Source organism: Argiope bruennichi, chromosome 4 (genome assembly GCF_947563725.1).
Source record: "Argiope bruennichi chromosome 4, qqArgBrue1.1, whole genome shotgun sequence".
Taxonomy (NCBI): domain Eukaryota; kingdom Metazoa; phylum Arthropoda; class Arachnida; order Araneae; family Araneidae; genus Argiope; species Argiope bruennichi.
Window position 1 is genome coordinate 68321586 of NC_079154.1, and position 19041 is coordinate 68340626.

The 19041-nt window shown below is 26.1% G+C and overlaps 1 protein-coding gene across 2 annotated transcripts; it reads left to right on the forward strand.

The window, feature by feature from the left end:
• The first annotated feature begins 1333 nt into the window (after nucleotides 1-1333).
• LOC129966767 (arf-GAP domain and FG repeat-containing protein 1-like) lies at nucleotides 1334-19038 on the forward strand. Of its 2 annotated transcripts, none has more exons than XM_056081325.1 (8): nucleotides 1334-1690; nucleotides 4518-4611; nucleotides 6719-7006; nucleotides 8830-8971; nucleotides 11518-11595; nucleotides 13643-14167; nucleotides 17193-17644; nucleotides 18159-19038. In XM_056081325.1, exons 1-8 carry the CDS (start codon nucleotides 1494-1496, stop codon nucleotides 18222-18224), a joined length of 1842 nt encoding a protein of 613 aa, XP_055937300.1. In that variant the 5' UTR covers nucleotides 1334-1493; the 3' UTR covers nucleotides 18225-19038. The 2 variants fall into 2 exon arrangements, with proteins under 2 accessions (XP_055937300.1, XP_055937301.1); XM_056081326.1 differs by having other exon boundaries at nucleotides 1337-1690; nucleotides 13850-14167.
• The last annotated feature ends 3 nt before the right edge of the window (nucleotides 19039-19041 follow it).

The following is a 19041-nucleotide window of genomic DNA, read 5'->3' on the forward strand; positions in this document are numbered from 1 at the left end:
TAAGTAATTTAAGAAATAAAAGACGAGTCCATATTTATCATATCAGCATAAGATGTCCAACAACATTGTTACGACATCGACAGGATGTTGGCTGGCATGCAGAATGTCAGGCAACATCGTACATATCACATAGATGTTAGAGTACCAGCACAATAACGTGCTAATACTCTGAATGAGTATTCAGAAAAATTTGAGATGGAACATCAATAATTTACTTGAAAACGTTTGATGTTGAATTGAGACGGAAATCTTCGGAGACAATGAAGTTTAAATAATGGTCAGAGGTTTTTCAAAAAGAAAGAGTGGAGACTCCCCCCTCCAAAACAAACAAACAAACAAAAAAAAAAAAAACTCGGATTAAGGCGCCAATAGAGTGGAGATAATGTACAATTATTTCGTACCAATAGAGTAAGTATTTATTTTTGTACAGAAAATAAGTAACATTATTAATTTTGTACTCATAATAAATCTTAATTCTTCATTATGCATTCATTATAATTATAAATCCCATATAAAAAATGCAATCTTTTTGCGCACCTCTCGAACATTTATTTACCTAAAGCTTTTTGTTATCCATTTACTTTGAGATTCAAAGCGAGGTAGTTACAGCTTTTTATACGTTCGATGGACTATTGATAATGATGACGTGCTTAGCTCAGTTGTGCACTTCTACATCTATTTTTAGATTTCAGAAAAATAATAATATTTTTTTTTTTTTTTTTTTTTTTTTTTTACAATTTTCGAGTTAAAAATGTAATTTTTGCATATCCAATTCTTCATCCATTCTTCTTCTTCTTCTTATTATTATTTATGGACTCAGTGATCCTTTTACCTTTAATCTTGTGATGAATGGTTCTGAAATGACTGTCGTTTGCTACAGAAATAATTGATATCTATATTATCATAATAAATTGAGCATGTAATTTTCATATCAAATTTCATTACTAGAAAAATTAAAATTTTTAATATTAGGAAATATTCTTGTAGTAAAAAAACATATTTTAAAATAACAGGTATTCTTATATTCTGAGAGGGAATTTATTATCATGTATTTGAAGTGATGATGATAATTTTTTTAAAGATATTTCATTCTCAATATTTTTTAAAATTTAATTTAATTTTGTAAAATTCCTTGTTTACGCATAAATTGTGGCTTTTGAATATCAGCTTCAATTCCTGATAAAATCTTATTATCGAGTAGTTTATGTCGAAAGAATGTGAAGAAACAAAAAGATGGAATTTCAAAACTAAACACTATGTCATTGTCACGTGATGTAGATTACATGAAACATTCCATTTGTTTCCTATCTATTTAAAATCTATTTCTGACACATATTTTCAAGATTCCATTTTAAGTCGCTCTCTTATGAACCAATACGCTATTATTTTGAGTAAAACATATTTTTTATCACAGAACAGTGTTCATTAATTTTCGTAATACAAGGTCGCGGTTACAGAAATATTACTTATTTACTGCAGTTGCAAGATGTCAAATGAATGAATTAAACTTCCGGCAGTTACACAAGATGGCTTCTAGGAGGAGGGCTGCTGAAGATAAAAATACAAAACTTCTTAGGGAACTTGCTGCATTACCTGCTAATAAACAATGTTTCGATTGTCTTCAGCGTGGGCCAACTTATATAAATGTTACTATTGGTTCTTTCGTATGCACAACATGCAGTGGCATATTGTAAGTTCGAAATTTTTAAAAATATATTAACTATGTTTATCAACAATGTGCGTCGTTCTGTGTTTATATTTTTGACCTGCTATCTTCAAATTAGTCTTCCAAGAGTAGATGAAAGATTTCGATTTAATTTATGTTGTTGCATTTTTACGGATGTTCTGGGTGTTTAAAAAAATTAGCTCGTCAAGAAAACGATAGCTAGATGAAATCCAGTGTAATGTCTAGTTTATGTGCTATTTCATTAATGTAATAAAGAAATCCCTGTGCAGTTTTTGAATTTAATTTTTGCTTTTATGGTGCATGAAAGATTAAATATTGTATTTTTGTTTTAACATCTGTTAAAACTATGATAGATATAATGCGTTATACTTTAATTTTAAGATTATATCAAGTCTTTCTAGTAAACTCCTACTTCTAGCAGCAATGCCTTATGTAATAAATTTAATGATTTTTCAATATTTAATCATAGAAAAGAAATGTAGAGTAAAAAATTATACAAAATTTGTCTACTATTTTTTACTTATATCACTTAAGTCAATGTTAATAAGAAAAATAAAGTTCTTCTAGTCTTGTAAAAGACTCAAGAATTTCCTTATAAGAAACTGATTTTTAACATAAACCCTAAAGAATTTCATTTGAATTAAGTTTCATATTTGTGGAACATTTTATCAATCTTAAATTCTTATAGCTAAGATGACATATCAGATCTTATGATTAATACCAAAGTTATTTTTTGTTTATTTCATAAAATTTAGTCGATGTAAAAATCGCATCTAATTTCTGTTTTGAGTGGTAGTGTTGTGGATGAATACCTGATTTTTTTAAAAATGGTATTTTATGCCCATTGATTTTGCTTTTTATATTGATTTTATACATTTACGATAATTACTTTTTTAAGCATTTATAATTCAAAATAGCAATAATTATTCTCTAAATTACAGTGTTAGATTTATTGAATTATTTTGCCAATATTTAACAAATTTTGAGTTTTATTATTTTCATAGAAAAGTATATAACTTTTCCAGTTTTTAATTAATGGTAAGTAAATATATAAAAAAATATGCAATTAAAATGTTTTGGAGCATCTCAATTTGCATTTATTATTTTGTAAATTTTCTTTAAAAATTTATTTAGAATGCTTCTGTTTTCAATTTAATTATTCTGTTTTCTGGTTTTCTTTAAATCATATCCTGCTTTATAATAGTAGTAATTTTAATTTCTGATATGAAATTCCACAAGTTATTTTGGAACTCTTTGTTCTAAACATTGCATGTTGTTAGTATAGCTATAAATTCACGATGACTTGTAAAATAGAATAATTTTCATTAAATACACAATTCATCATGGCTTTAAAATAACTTATTAGTAACAGACAATTGTTACTTAATATATTATAGGTTAAATATGATAAATTAAAATGAGAATTTAGCATAATTTTAAATTTAACAAAATATTTAATAGGCAGACTATTGTTTATAATATATGTATAGGTCTTTGTTATATTCTATGGATGAAAAGGCCAGAGAACAAATTATAAAAAACCTGTGGAATTTAATTCTTTTATTGGATATGACTGTATAAGAAATTTTGATAAATATACTTATTATTACCTCATACTGCTTCTAAAAAATGTATTCTGACACTTTTCATCTTTGGTTTCATGTAACTTATTAATAAGTTTATTATAGTAATTGATTTATTATAAAATATCAATTGTATTGTCCAGTGATTGGACAAAATGAATTCATTTATGTTTATAAAAAACATCTAAAGTTCCACAATATTTATAAAAAAATTGTTTTAGCTGAAACAAATTATAATGAAAATATAAATTTCAACTATTAGTGATTGGATTTTAATTATAAATCCTGTATTATGTTTCATCTGTTTGTCATCTTGAATGGTTAAGAGTTTTGACACCTGCATGCCATCAAGTTGTAAGTTGAGAAACATATTTTGGAAATTAATGTTTTTCTGATGCACTGATTTCAAATAAAGCATTCGGTAATATGATTTTCTCTAAATTTTTTTTTGTAAGATGCACTAAAAATGTGATGCTTTATTAATTTTATGTAAGTAATGAAATTGAATTATTAAAGATATTTTGAATTGATACTTTTTGAATGTAATTTTTATTGCATGTGTTAATAAAAAAAATCCATTCTAATAAAGGGTTTTTATTGCATTTTTTGAAAATTACATCTCTATTTTGATTTAAATAAATGTACAGAAGTTTCTGATGCTTGCTATGCTTGCAATTTCTTGGTCTTGCATTCTAATAAAAAAAAATAATAATTAACCCTTTTTTTTAATCAAATATATGCTTTTTTTTCGGACAGAACACGATTTTTATAAATTGTTTACATAACATTGCATAAAATTAGATCTTGGATTAACATTAAACACTTTTGTCCCAAAAGTTTTGCAACATTTAAAACATTATATGCAACAACAATGCATTTCTTATGTTGCTCTAGCACACTTATATGAATTACATAAAATCCTTTACAGACCTGGTTACATTTATTTTTTCTAAGGAGAAAAATATAGTTTCTATATATAATGCTCTTTTTGTGATCTTCATATATATCGTGTTTTAAAAGATGTTTATTAAAACATTATTGGATGTAAAACTTTATTTTGTCATGCTTATGCATTTGATTTGTAATGTAGCGAAACATAAATTCATTCTCTTGTTTTCTTCCAATTAGATGTATAAGTTTCTGTTTATATAATATTAAAAATAAATCCTTTTATATATTACATTTGTTTTATCAACAACATTGTTATATTCAATTCAACTAATTTCTAAATCTTTAAAATTTTATAGACGAGGTTTGACTCCTCCTCACAGAGTCAAGTCCATATCCATGACAACATTCACACCTGAAGAAATTGAATATTTAAAAAGCAGAGGAAATGAAGTATGTTTATATCTTGTATTTTAAGCTAAAATTTAAATTATAAGATTTAATTTTTTGCTTAATACTAAATTTTTATATGTAATAAAAAGTTTGAATAAGACTTGTACAGTAGTATAGCAATTTAATTCCATCAGTGGGGCCAAAATCATTTCCAAGCTCGAAGATCAGCAATATTTCATGGTACAAGATTTAATGATGTAAATTATTGATAAGATTTATGAAGGTTTTTATCTGGAACAGTTGAATATATATATATATATATATATACAGGGTGTCCCAAAAAAATGTCCACTTTAAATAATTGTAAATTTGGGGTTTATTATAATTCAAATAATTTTCAACATGTAAAGATTCTATAAATATCATTATATTGACTTGTTATCGCATGTTCTCAAACTGATGTCCGTTCTGCTCCAGACACTGCTGACAACGAGAAGCGATGGAATAGCACACATGAGGGAACAATTCCCTTGGGATATTCGTACATTCATGTTCAATGGTTGCCCTCAATTGAACAACTGTTGCAGGTTTATGGACGTCCTGAACAGTTCCATCAGCTTCAAACTTATCTCTAATTCGAGTGATGGTAACTTGTGTAGGTGGTTCTTTGTTAAACTCCCTCTTAAATTGTCTTTGCACTTCTACTGCACTTTCATACTTCCTGTAGCATTTTAGAATAAATTTCCTTTCTTCAAATTTAAGTCTGTCTGCCATCACTCTGTTCAATGGGTTCAGTATGTAAAGAAAGAAGAAATAACTTAGTTATCAGCTGCTAAAATGTGTATACATTTTTTTGGGACACCCTGTATATGTATATATATATATATGTATATATATATATATATATATATATATAATATATATATACATTTGATAAATATAAAATTATTTTTAAAATTCTTCTGGACTGCTTTATATATGTCTCAAAGAAGATAATCCATTTTCATTATTTGATTTGATTAAGTTTTTCCGTTGAATATACTTTTATATATAGATTTGTTATAAGATCAGATAAAAAGTTTTTATTATCAAGGTGGCTGATGCCTATGTGCTATAGACATGTAGGATCCTCATCTTTTTTAATGTATGTATATATAATCACTGATTTATTTAATTTTGCATTTAATATTTGAATCCATTGACACTCTTAACAAAATTCCTTTTATAGCTTTCAGTAATAAGAGAAATGTATTGATACAAATGGTATATCTCTATTCAAAACTGGTAACTTTTGCAAAGTACTGCTTAAAAAGAATCAATACAAAAAAGTGCAATTTCTGATTGCATTTTTATGTACTGTGGTGCAGTATTTGAGTTATGAAGATAAGCTCACATTGAAAATGAATTTCCAGAGCTGTTAGATCATTTTTTCCACTACAGACTCCCCCTTCCTAATTTAAAATTTAAAAATTAGTAAAAAATAAAATGCAAAAAATATTACACTACAATACATTTTGTAAATATATGCAAAAATAATATTAGTATAGACTTTATTTTAAGTTTACACTTTCATGACTTTCGGCTATTTGATAGCAATTGTTTATATTTTTATAAACTACAAGTAATAGCTATAGGATATTATGGTAAGTGATTGTGGAGATCAATTTTTAATTCAAATATATCATAATAATTATTTTGATGCAATTTCCTTAAAATTTATCAATCAACAGTCTTATTTTTATTAACTGACAATTAAAAAATTTAGCTAATAATTATGTAAAAGAGGCTGTGGTAGAAAAATGGATGAATACCTGATTTTTTAAAATGGTATTTTATGTCCATTGATTTTGCTTTTTATATTTAGTTTATTTGAAAGGAATCCACATTTAAATAATCATTACATTATTACTGTTTTTTTTTAAAATTTTTTATGACTCATGCTCCAATTATGTATTTTTTATTAATATGAATTCTAGGATTTAAAAAATGCTGTCAGCAGTAAAATCTTGATTCTATCTAAAATTTATTTTAACTTTTGGCACTTTTTTAAAACAAAATCATTTAAAACATTAATTATTTTTAATTAATCATTTACCAATGAATATATTTAGAAAAAAAATTTCTATGTATTGATTCAGTGTATCAATGCTTGATTTTAATTTTTCAGTATTGCAAGTATGTGTGGTTGGGAACTTTTGATACTAGTACTAATAGTATTGAAAGTGAAGTATCCGATGATCAAAGAAAACGAGACTTTATGGTTCAGAAATATGAAAAGAAAAGATGGTATGTTGATCCTGACATAGCTGTCAAGAAAATGCAGAGTGATAAGCAAAGACAAGGTGTGGCACAATCTCAATCTTTTGGCACAAGATCAAATTCTGTTATAGAAACTCAGCCCTTATCTCGACTTTTAGGCAAGAGTCCTACTGCATTAATAGTGCAAAATAATCAGGTAAGTAAATGAATTTCTCTATGATTCAATATTTTTGCTGTGGAACAAAAACTAATGATATCTGGTGTTTCTAATTCTTGTATTCACAAAATATATTTAGATATTAAATAGATATTCCCATTTATTAATTATTAAATGCTTATTGGATGCGATTGCATTATTAAAATGTTTAATTTTCTTCTATTCTGTTTGTATGTCTTCAATTTTTTTTATTTTTTAATGAGTTTTTTTTTTTATAATTCAGAAATAAGAATATAAAAGAAAATTTTGATTAGAATTTTATGATTTATAATTATGAATGAATCTAAAATAACACAAAACCTGCCTACTTTTAATCTTCTCCATCCTTAAAATTAATAAATAATAGAAAGTAAAAACTCGATTTTTTTTTTTTTTTTTTAGTGTTGAAATTAAATATTGAGCAAATGTATAAAATAGTGAAGACAGTTTATTCATGTAAATGTGTTTACAATAAAAGAGTATCAAAATTTGTAGAGATGTTAGGAAATGATAAAATGTAACTAGATGCATTACACGGCTCTTTAGGTTATATAAGGTATATTGCAGCTTTTAATAGTCTCTCAGTCTATAGACTATTAAAAGTTTATTAACTAGCAACCTGTACCAAATTTTCTTGTGAATAATAACTAGAGAAATTTTGAATTAATTTGAACTTGCAACTGATATATTGTATGAAAGATAAGGTTGCAGACTATTTAGATAGACTATATAGTTCAAAGGATGGAGATGATGTTTGTAGAATTTGATATTTTAATTCCCTGCTATTTTCTTACTATTAACAATAGAAAGATAGTTCTGATTGGACAAATTAATGTCTCATTAATTTTGTTCTAAAACTTTTTCTGCAGTTGCAATTGGTTAAAAAATAACCTCTTATCAGACCTTAATTTCAACTATTTTCTAATCTAAACTTTTGTTATAGAAAGACACACTTCAAAAGCAGTTAGTTATTTGATTGATAAACTCTTTTTCATCCCATAACTTTTAAACAATTGTAACTTTTGAAAATATTTCATTCTGAAAATTGTTTATTACAATGAGATGCATATTTGTCCATCCCTCCCCTCCCTCTTCAATGGTATAGGAATTTTAGGCAAGTGAACATTTCACTTCCTACTTCCTTTGAACTGAATGGATTGTCTATGATGTCTATTGGCTATTTTCACCCTTCCTATAGCATATTTGAAGTCAAATCAAAATAAAGCTACCCTAGATATTGTCTTTACAGGATAATGCAGAATAGATTTCTGAAAAGCACCCTTGAGGTCTTCCCAGATTGATTTCTTAACATATATTGTAAGGTGTTTTTGCTGGTAGTGTTCTTTTATTTTGTAATATAACTTATATGAATTTCCTATTTGAATTTAATATTTATTAGCGGAATATAGTTGTTAATTCTTTGGTTGTCATTCTAAGCAATTGACAAAAAAAAAAAAAAAAAAAAAAATAGATTTAATGTGTCTTGCAAATGGAATATAAGTTCCATGATTTATATAGATTATCTTTATATTTAGATAACTTACAAAGATATTTGGAATTTTTTTCCAAGAATTCTCCCATAGTTCAAAATGCTCAAAAATAAAAATGTTCTTAATTTCATTAGCATTGCTTTATTAAAGGTGATTTATTTAAAAACATGATTGCTTTTTATGTGTACAGTTTAATATTTGAAAAGCATTTAACAGATCTTTACAAGCAAGGGAAAAGAATTTACATATTCAGATTTGGAATGACTGAAAAAAAAAGGATATCATTTTCCTCTACAAATATTTGTAAAATAAATTATGATATTTTTATTATAGGCAGCTGAGACATGGCCACATCCTGTTTCTTCTGCATCTGCACCTAGCATAAGCACTAAAACGGCAGCACAGAATCATGGTAGTCGATCTATTGATCTACTTTCAGAGTTTGGAGGAGATGCTTCTACACCAAGTACTCAAGGTATTAATATACTGAATACTTCTGTAATATACTAATAAAAAATATCTGATTAAAAAGCTGAAACTTACTGAAATATATTAATTTTGGTTTTAAATGACTTAATAATAGTTTGGTTATTTAGTTTGTAGTTATTGAGAGTTATTAGCTTGTATGACTTTATCGAATTTAAATGTGAATCATGAACTGTTTCTGAATTTTGTTGGCCATGAAATGTTAGGTTATAAAATTTTTGATTTGTCTTATCTCTTCAGAGTTGCATAATAAAATCAAATTTCATTATGTCTACTATAACAGAACTTTTTTTTTCTATAAACTAATTTTTTTAAAAAGAATTTATTTTACAAATCCATTTTTGAATAAAAAATTTGTTCTATTCCTCAGAAAAAATAAATATAGATATAGTATAACTAATCTTTAAAAATTGTAGCTTGATTTTGATTTCTCTATTTGGACCAGGTTTTATTTGGTATTTATATTTAATGGATTAGATTAAAACCTATTATATTTTTGTTGTTTAATTTTAAATTCTAGCCTCTTTAGAATTGCATTAATCATGAATATTTTGTTATTTTAAAATAATTTTAATAAATATTATATCTAATACCTTTCAAGTCTTACAGAGTTTCCATGGCATTGAGAAAATTGAGGGGGGGGGGAACAGGAAATTTAAAAACCTAAAAGAATTCAGTTAATTTTGAAATTTTCTTTAAAGACCTGGAAAATACAGGGAATTTAAAATTTCACAATTTTTTTCATCCAAAAACATTGCAAGAATAAAAGACAGTAGTCATAGCGATAAGTACTCTACACCACCATTCATGGAATCTTATCCATTTTCTGCTTGATTTTATTTTCTTCCACAAATTTCCAAGTCTGAGGGGGAGGGGAATACTGCTAATGGAATAACGGAATGACTCTATGAGTACTAATGGGACTTCTGAAACTGATCAAAGGCCCTTTTTAGCTGAGTATTTTATATTTGTGAAGAATACTATAAAAAAACTATAAATGCCTATCCAAACATTTTGTTTAGAAGTTTTATTTTGTTTAAATTCACATTAATTGAAAAGCAATGCAGTATTACAAGAAAAGCGAATTGTTGATTTACTTTTTTATTCTAATTTCCACTGTATGTTTACAATGTATAAATATCCAGTTTGGAATTTTCTGTAAAAACTAAAAATAGCTTAATTCATTTAATGAAGAAATTTGTTTAAATGATTTCTATTCTAATATTTTAAAGTCCAAACAATTTTCTGACTTTGGAAAGGCATAAAAATAATTCTTATATTGTCACAAGGCAATGTGACTGTTGAAAGTGAATTTAATATCAGTAAGGATATGCAGGTTGAAACTCTGAAAGGAAAATTTTTAATTGGTCTATTTAAAATTCTTTAATTAATCTAAAAGCAGTTTGTATAAACTTTTATCTGGGTGTTTTGATTGCTATAATCTTAAGATATTTGCTACATAATGCAAAATAATGTAGTAAATTTTTGCATGAGACATTGTGAAGCTTTAGAAAAATTAGAGGAGAAAAAAAAATTCATAATACGAAACACCTTTGCAATTTAAAGTATTGCAAAAAAAGAAAAAAGAAAACTAAAAAATCTGCAAAATTTACAGAAATTTTGTCTTTGTGATAGATCTGCCCGATTATAGGCTGTATTTTCTTTGTGATATCAGGTCTGTCAATATTTAATGAATTCATAGGTCAGTGAAAAAGGTTTTATCACAGTTTAGGGACATACTGATAGAATGGGGGGGGAAAATGTATCTTTTTCATTTACTTAACTTCTTTCATTTCCTTTTGTTTGTTTAGATAAGGAAAAAATCCTTTCTTTTTAGAAATCATGTAATGTTTTTAACAGCAGCTTCAGCTCATTTTTGCTCATTTTGCAAAATAAATTAATACCAATAAAATTCCTTTTTTACTTTTTTGTATACCAAATATTCAAAGAGAAATAATTGTAATCCTCAAAAAATTCAAACTCACGGTTTTGTCCTTTAGCCATGATTCAAACCTCTAAATAACACATTTTTGTTATTGTCTGTCTTTAAACTCGATTAGTACTAAATTTGCAGATTACAAATTTTATCTTTACATCAATATTTGATATTAAATAACAATATCAAAATAATCAGAACTTCAAATTCATCAAAAAATGTTAATATAAAAACTAAAAAAAGTAAAGTAAAAGTAAGAAAAGTGTCTTATTATTTACCTGTATAATTGATATTATCGTATTTATACTAGAATTATAGAATGCAATTTTGAAATATGTCAATAGAAGACTGTTGTTTCTTAAGTTAAGATTCAAGAGGGTATTGTAGTTTCCATTATATATTTTTTTATTATGATATTCTTCTATATGATCAATACAGCTGAAAAATTTTAAATTTTCTGATAGATTTTAAGTTTTTAATTAATCAGTCAACCCTTTAGTTCTTATTTGAAGTTTCATGATTGATATCTTGATAATTTTATTAAATTGCATGTTAGAAATATGAATTAAAATATTTAAATTGCTTTTTTTAAATTTCAGTTTCAGCTCATAACAATTCAACAGCTAATGGAAACTTTGCTAATTTCGAATCTGCATTCAATTCTGTAGAAAAATCAGGTTTGTTGCATGGATTATGCAAATGCTTTGATGTTTTTAATAGATTTTTGTTTAAAATTTCCTTTTCTTATAAATTTTTATTAAATTATATATCTTGTTATAATCATATTTTTTTTTTTGTATATGCAACATCAAAATTGATTTATACCACAGTTTATATTTAAATTTAGTTTAAATTTTTTTTATTTAATCTTATTAAGAATTTTTTTTTAGTTAAATGTTCACAAATTTGCTTATTTTTACTGCAAAACTATTCTTTAGCCTTTTTGTTTGGTCTGAGTACTCATCTACATTGAAATTTTACTTGTAAATGTCTTTAGTTAATGATTTTTAAAAATTTATTTTCTTGAATTTTGATTTTTCCCATATAGAAATTAAAACATAATTTTTGTTTTGTTTGACATTTTAGTATATATTCCTTTCAATATAATAAAAGTGTCTGATATTTCTATTTATGCTTAATTTTTCTTAATTATAAAATATTAAATAAGTAAAATCTCTATTGTGCTTAGGATCTAGATATAGTTTGTTGAATAAAGGTGTATATTTAGCATGATCTTTGAATATATTAAATAGGGAAGTTCTCACATCAATTAAAGATATTCATGTTTTACCTGAAATTTATAATATTAATTTTGCAAATAAAAGTAAAGCAAAAAATTGTATTTAAAAAAAATAATAGATATTATTAATAACTTAAAACAAGTTGTTAATATAGATAACTAAATCCCTCTGTATTTAATAGAAATTACTTTAAAACAGCTTATAGTTTGATATTTGACAAATAATATACTTTTAAAAGCATTTAAATTCTACAGATTTTTGAGTATTATAAATAGTATGGTCTAAAAATTGTTCTTGGTTTTTTACTTAATGATAATTTTTTTTGCACTTATTGGTGTTGTATATATGATTTTTTTTTTTTTTTTGCATCATGTTTTTAATTTTAAATATTGCAGTGCTTATGTATGTAAATGTTTGCTATTTTAATTGCATGTATCTAGTAAATGTGTTAAAAATTGACAGATTTAGAGATTTGTCTTATTTAAATATTTTGCATGACATTTTTGCATGATTGTTGTATTTATGTATGAAAAAACTTTATTGCAGTTCATGTTTAATGATTTCTTTCGTTTTTACTCTTAACATCCTATTTTTTTCCCCTTTGCATTTTGTGAAAAATGCTTTTCTCTCTTTACAAAGCTCCTTATCTCTGCTTTGCTATATATACATATATCTAAAAAAGGACAGCCTTGCAGTAGTTGATTTGTGTGCATATATATTAATGATACTAGTTAGTGTTTTCAGTTGTTAGTTAATTATGGAAAAAGAAGCTTGTAAATGCTGAGATATTAATTGCCTTTGCTTACTGGCCAATTGCATTAAATAATGTAGCTATTGTGCAATTTGCTTAAAAAAAAGACATTTTATTTATTGAAAATTTGAAAAATTGTACAAGAAAATTAGGCAGATTGCTTATGAAAGAACAAAAATCAAATTAATCAATTTTATTTTGATACATTTTTTTTGTTTGTCAAATCTTGATTTTTTGTGCCATTTTCTCCTGTGAGATTCAGTTTGAAACTAGTTTAAATATTATTTCACCAGGCATGTTATTGAAATGAAGCGGATATATGTATATCTTATCAGTTATAAAATGTAAAGAGAGATATCTCTATTAATATAGGTTTGAGTAGATTTGTATTCCCAACAGAATGAAGTTTTGTTTCCTTTCTGTTGTGTGCAATTAATATATTCATAATGTTTTATAATATTGTTCAAAGATTTTACTTTTCATTTATTATATAATAATTAATAACTGCGCATTATTTTCTATCTTCAAATATTCTTTTTCTGAAGAGAACAGTTTTCTCCTTATGATGATAATTTTTTTAAAATTTCAATTTTAAATTTTGATTGCATGAAGGGCATTTTTAGCTAGAATCAAGATTTGACTCTTTTCAAATATCAGTAGTTTAGGCCTTATTCTGTTTTCCAAAAACTGACAAACACATGTAAGCACAGAAAGCAAACCCTCCTCCTGCAGGTTGGACTTCTTTCGATGATGATCTTGATCCTCTTTCCCCTTCTGCTTCTCGCTCTTCAACTCTAAGCAAGGACTCTCTCTCACGGATAGGCTCCTACTCTTCCACGGCGATGCCTCGACCTTTAAGCCTACCGACCTTTGTTCCTACGAATCCTTTCAAATCGCCTCCCATTGCTACAACACCATCTCAGTGGCCATCTTTTGCAGCCGGAAACACTTCAGGTGTCCCAGCTCCCAATTTGCCATCATCTGCAAGTTTGGATGCTTATCCCATGCAATCAAGACCACCTCAATCAAATCCAGTCACAGCTTTTAGTCCTCCTCCACCAGTTACAACTCAGCCAGCAGTTCAGCCAACTACTTCTACTTCTTCTGCAGATCGTTATGCTGCTTTAGCAGATCTTGATAGTCTTTTCAATCAGCCATCTTCTGGAAAAGGTCCTAGCTGGACAGTTGAGACTACAAGCTCAGTATCTAAACATGATCCAATTACTAGTGATATTAATAGCAGTACATATAGTACAGGTAAAGTTTTTTTTTTATTATTATAATATAGTCCATAAAATATGCGTATGGCATTTTTTTATTGTTCTCTATCTATAATGTTGTATGTAATTGATCGGAATGTGTAATTTGACTTATTGATGTACCTTCTTTAAAAAGGTGTAAATATGTAGATCTCATTGGTTTCAGAGGCATTTTCATTCTATTACCACCCATTGCCTTTTTCTTTTAAATTTGAAATTTTAGGTAATTTAAAAACTACATACGTACAAATACATTTAAATACAAAAAGGGGGAAGGAGAGGTGAGGGAGAAGGGGCTGTCTAAGTACAGACAAATGTACAAAATGGGTCGTTTTAATAAATTTTTATTTTTTTTTACATTTTACTAATAGTTTTGATAATTTTAATTTTTGGCCTCTTGTTTGTATTTATTTATAGAAAGAAAATAAAAAATACTAACAGAATTTTTTAATATTTTTCTTTTTATCCACAGATGAATCTTGAGGCTATCAATTTTAAATTACCTTTTTATTTTAATATAACTTGATTTAAAAAATTGATATAATTTGATATAACCAGATTTGAAATTTCTCTGTCATTCTATGTAATTTTTGTTTAAATCCGAGAGAGAAATGAATATTCTGAAAAAGTTATAGCTATTATGAAATAAAATTACTTTGATGGAATTATTTTCAAGAATAGTAAAAATAATCAGATGGTGTTATGGAAAGTTTATTTGTGAAAGATAATTTCCATTATAAATTTTTTTGTATAACAAAAATTATCATTTGTAGAAATTTTTGCCATTTATATTCAATTATTTTTATTGAAATAATCACAAATAAGAAAATAGACTTATGCATCTTTAGTTTTCTGTTAAATTTTAGTTCATCAGTCCTGCATTTTGGAGTTGTATTAATTAATATTTTATTCAGATAAATTTTCAAATTCCTATTTTATATTATTTAATAAATGAAAGATTTACCAGAACTTTTGACTTATGCATCTTTAGTTTTCTGTTAAATTTTAGTTCATCAGTCCTGCATTTTGGAGTTGTATTAATTAATATTTTATTCAGATAAATTTTCAAATTCCTATTTTATATTATTTAATAAATGAAAGATTTACCAGAACTTTTTGCAATCCTTGTCATTTCAGGATGTATGAAAACATTTATTTGAATAATTATAAGGTTAAGTCTTTCTGACTCTGCTATTATTATGTAACCATATTTTGTAAAGAAAAATATTATATTAATACTTGCTTATTATTTTAAAGTATTATTCAAGATTTTGTTGTATTTTCTGTTGTATTTTAGTGATAATTTCTCTCATCTAAGCTGTTTAATAAATTGTGATTCCCCCCCCCCAAAAAAAAGCAAAAAATGGTTGTGGTATTGTTAGCATTGTAGAATTACATTGAATATCTTTGGAACTACTAAATCATACTTGTAGAAATATTTCACAGCTGTGTTTCATTTGTTACATTTCTGGTTGGTACCAAAATTTTTGTGTTCTTTTTAAAAAGTTTATTTAAGATATAAAATTAATACTTAAAATTATAAAATATTTATTTAAATTTTGAAAAAAAAATCCATATTTTTTTTTATTTATTTATATATAGTTTAATGTAAAACTTATATAGTCTCAAATAATCTATTATATTTCGAGGTGTTAAATAAATGTGGATGTTTATTTTAATATGAAGAAATTAAAAAAAAAAAAAGAATTACTTTAAACTTTCCCTAATTCTTCAAGCATTTCTTAGAAATGCTAAAGTTTTATTTGTTTTAGAGCGAATTTTATCTGGAGATTTGTATTCCAGAATGGGTATTGCCATTTCAAAAAATTGATCTAATATGAATTTTTATGTCCTTTGCAAAAAGTTCTACTTTTAAAGACCATAGAAGATTTTAATTTTAAAGTGTGATAGTTAATTTCTGCAGGAAAATGCAGTGTTTGAATATTTTTCCGACAGACTATGGCATTAACATCTTCAGTTAGGTGATATTAAAATAAGCATGGCCAAACTTGTGGATTGTTTCCAGTTTTAGCGTAATTGCAAATGAAATTTATTCTAGAATATTAAAGTCATCATTGTGCATCAATAACTAGAGTTGAATATAATAATGGAAAATTAAAAAGTATGTTGTCTGTGTATTTTCAGTAAGCGGTTCAAGGTCACATTTTCTACCTTGTTATTTGTTGTCTTGTACTAGTAATGCAGTAGAAAATGTGACTTTGAACCATCTACAGAAAATACACAGACTATAGTAAATGTTAAATGTGTTAATAAAATTTCAGGTATTCAAGATTAATCAGCTAAGTGATTTCAAAAAAATAATAATAAAACAAAATTATCGGAAATCTGTAATTTTTTTTTCTGTTTTTAAATCTCTTTATTCACTTAACTATATTATATATAAAAAAAAGATTAACAGATTACAAAACTGGATATTGAAATATTACTACAGCAATAAAATAATGTTGAGAAAACAGTATTAAAAAGCAGAAAAATGCTTAACTTTGACTAGGGGCTTGAAAGATGAAGTTATTCAACAATTATTATTATAGCTTTGGTTCAGAATTTTGAAGGGTATTGAAAATCATTGTATTAATTTTCTATATTTTATTGCAAAATTTATTAATATATATATATTGTATAAGTATTATTATTATATGTATGTATTAATCATATATGATCATCACAATTTATAAAATTACATGCAGATGAAAAATAATTTTTTTTTCTTCTTCTGATGAATGAAAATTATATCATAATTACTTCCCTAAAATGTTTGGAAATCCCAATCTAGATTTCTCATTTTTGTATGTGATTTTTTAAATTTTTTTTTGCATATGATTTGAAATTAATGAATATAAATGAGAATATATAATGTTAATCAAATCATTTAATATTATTTATTTAAAGCTATATACATATATATAAACATTTCTGATATATTGTGATAATATTTTTTTGATTCTGTAAAAACTGTATATAAAATTGTTGCTAGAAATTTCTAAATACTTAATCTTTTTCAGCTCCTTCCAATCCTTTCAAGTCAACTGACTTATGGAGCCAAAGCCAAAATGTTAAGAGCTCTTTCCAATCAGCTAATCCATTCCAGACTGGAACTGATGCACTTTCCTATTCACAGACATCCAATAGTCAAGCATATGCTCCTTTTCCTATACCAATGGTTGGAAACAGCCCCAGTGATGACAGTGTACGTAATCAGTTCAATGCCAATTTCTCACCTTTTCCGCCTCAAATGGTGAGTCCTGCAAATGGGTATGGAGCTAATCCACTGCTTCTGCAGAATGGTGGATTGGTTTCTCCAACCTCAGGATCTGCAGCCTGGAATATGCCATCAAACATGCCAATGTGGTCTTCTAGTCAAATGGGACTAGGTGGTTTATTTTCAAATGACAACAAGCCATCAGATCCAGCACAACACTCAGATTGGATCCAGAATCCAGTGAATCCATTTGCAGTAAGTTTTCGTTTTCTGAGAACTTACCATCTTTGTTTTTATGTTTGAGAATTATCATTATTTTGCTAAATGAACTATTAGAACTTCATTTTTATTTTTCAGTCTTTAAAGGAAATTTTCTCTTTTCCTACCCTAAAAAAAATAAATATCTGGTACCTAAGGTCTTTGAATTTATCTTGTGAATCCAATAAGATAATGGAAGAAAGAATATTTTTAATTCTCATGATTGAATTTTGTTTCACAGCATTTTGAACATTTATTGTATTTTTAACCTTTATTCTGTCTTTGACTTTTAAACCTCCTAAATGCTTTAAATTTTTGACATGTTAAAATAATTTTTACAACAACAACTTAACTTTTGATAAATATTAAGCTACTATAGTTATATTAAAGCACCAATTGCTTGATTGAAAGTTTAGCTTTGCCAGAAAACTGAAAAAAGTGCACTAATATCTTGTGTGTGTTTAATTGAAAGTTTTTTGTGCCTCATTTTAAATGTAACATTTTGTTTCAGGTCTCAGCCAACAATGTAGGATTTCCAGTAGCGCCAAAAAGTAATTGCAGTAATCCTTTTCTATGACATTTATAGCATAAAGAACTAATGCTTGTCATCTGGAGTGTCAATAAGTTTCCAACTTTCTTATGGCACATCCTGGAGTTTTAAAGCACAAATTACCAACTGTAAAAGCAGATCTATAAAATCCAGTTATAAATATTATATTTAATAGGATGAATGGATACAGAGTGACTGACTTAACTATCTTGCGTGAATTTATGTGCATTTGTACATAAATTACTTTTTATCTGTATATATAATCCACAAATATTCAAATATATTATACTTTGTAGTACAAGGCTTTGCATTCATCTAGTCTTTGCTAAGTTTATTTTAAGTTTGTTAGGGATATTTTAGAAACCATAGAATATAATACCTCAAAACTGTGAATCTGTTTTAAATATTTTATAAAATATATTTTTGTTTGTTTTGAATGTTGCATTTATTCAAATTTTATATTTTGAGTTATTGGATTTAACAAATGCAACTATTTATTGAAACTCTGCAGTCTAGATTTTTATATACATTTCTTCCAATTTTCATAATAGTTGTTACTTTAGCTGTGTGACTCATTTTAAAAGTATATTTACATAACATATTTAGTATTTCTTTCTCTGTGTTTATATTGCTTCAGATTGAAAAAAAAAATAGATGAAAACCATTTAAACTATAATTCATGTTGCCATTATGTGTAGCTACTTTACAAGTAAAGAGCTAAAAATCCTATGCAAAGCTGTTCGCATGCCTTTAAAATAAAGAAATTGTTTCAAATCCCAAGCAATATGTAAATGCAATCGTGTAAAAAATAAAATTACTTAATGATTTATTTTGCTAAAAATTG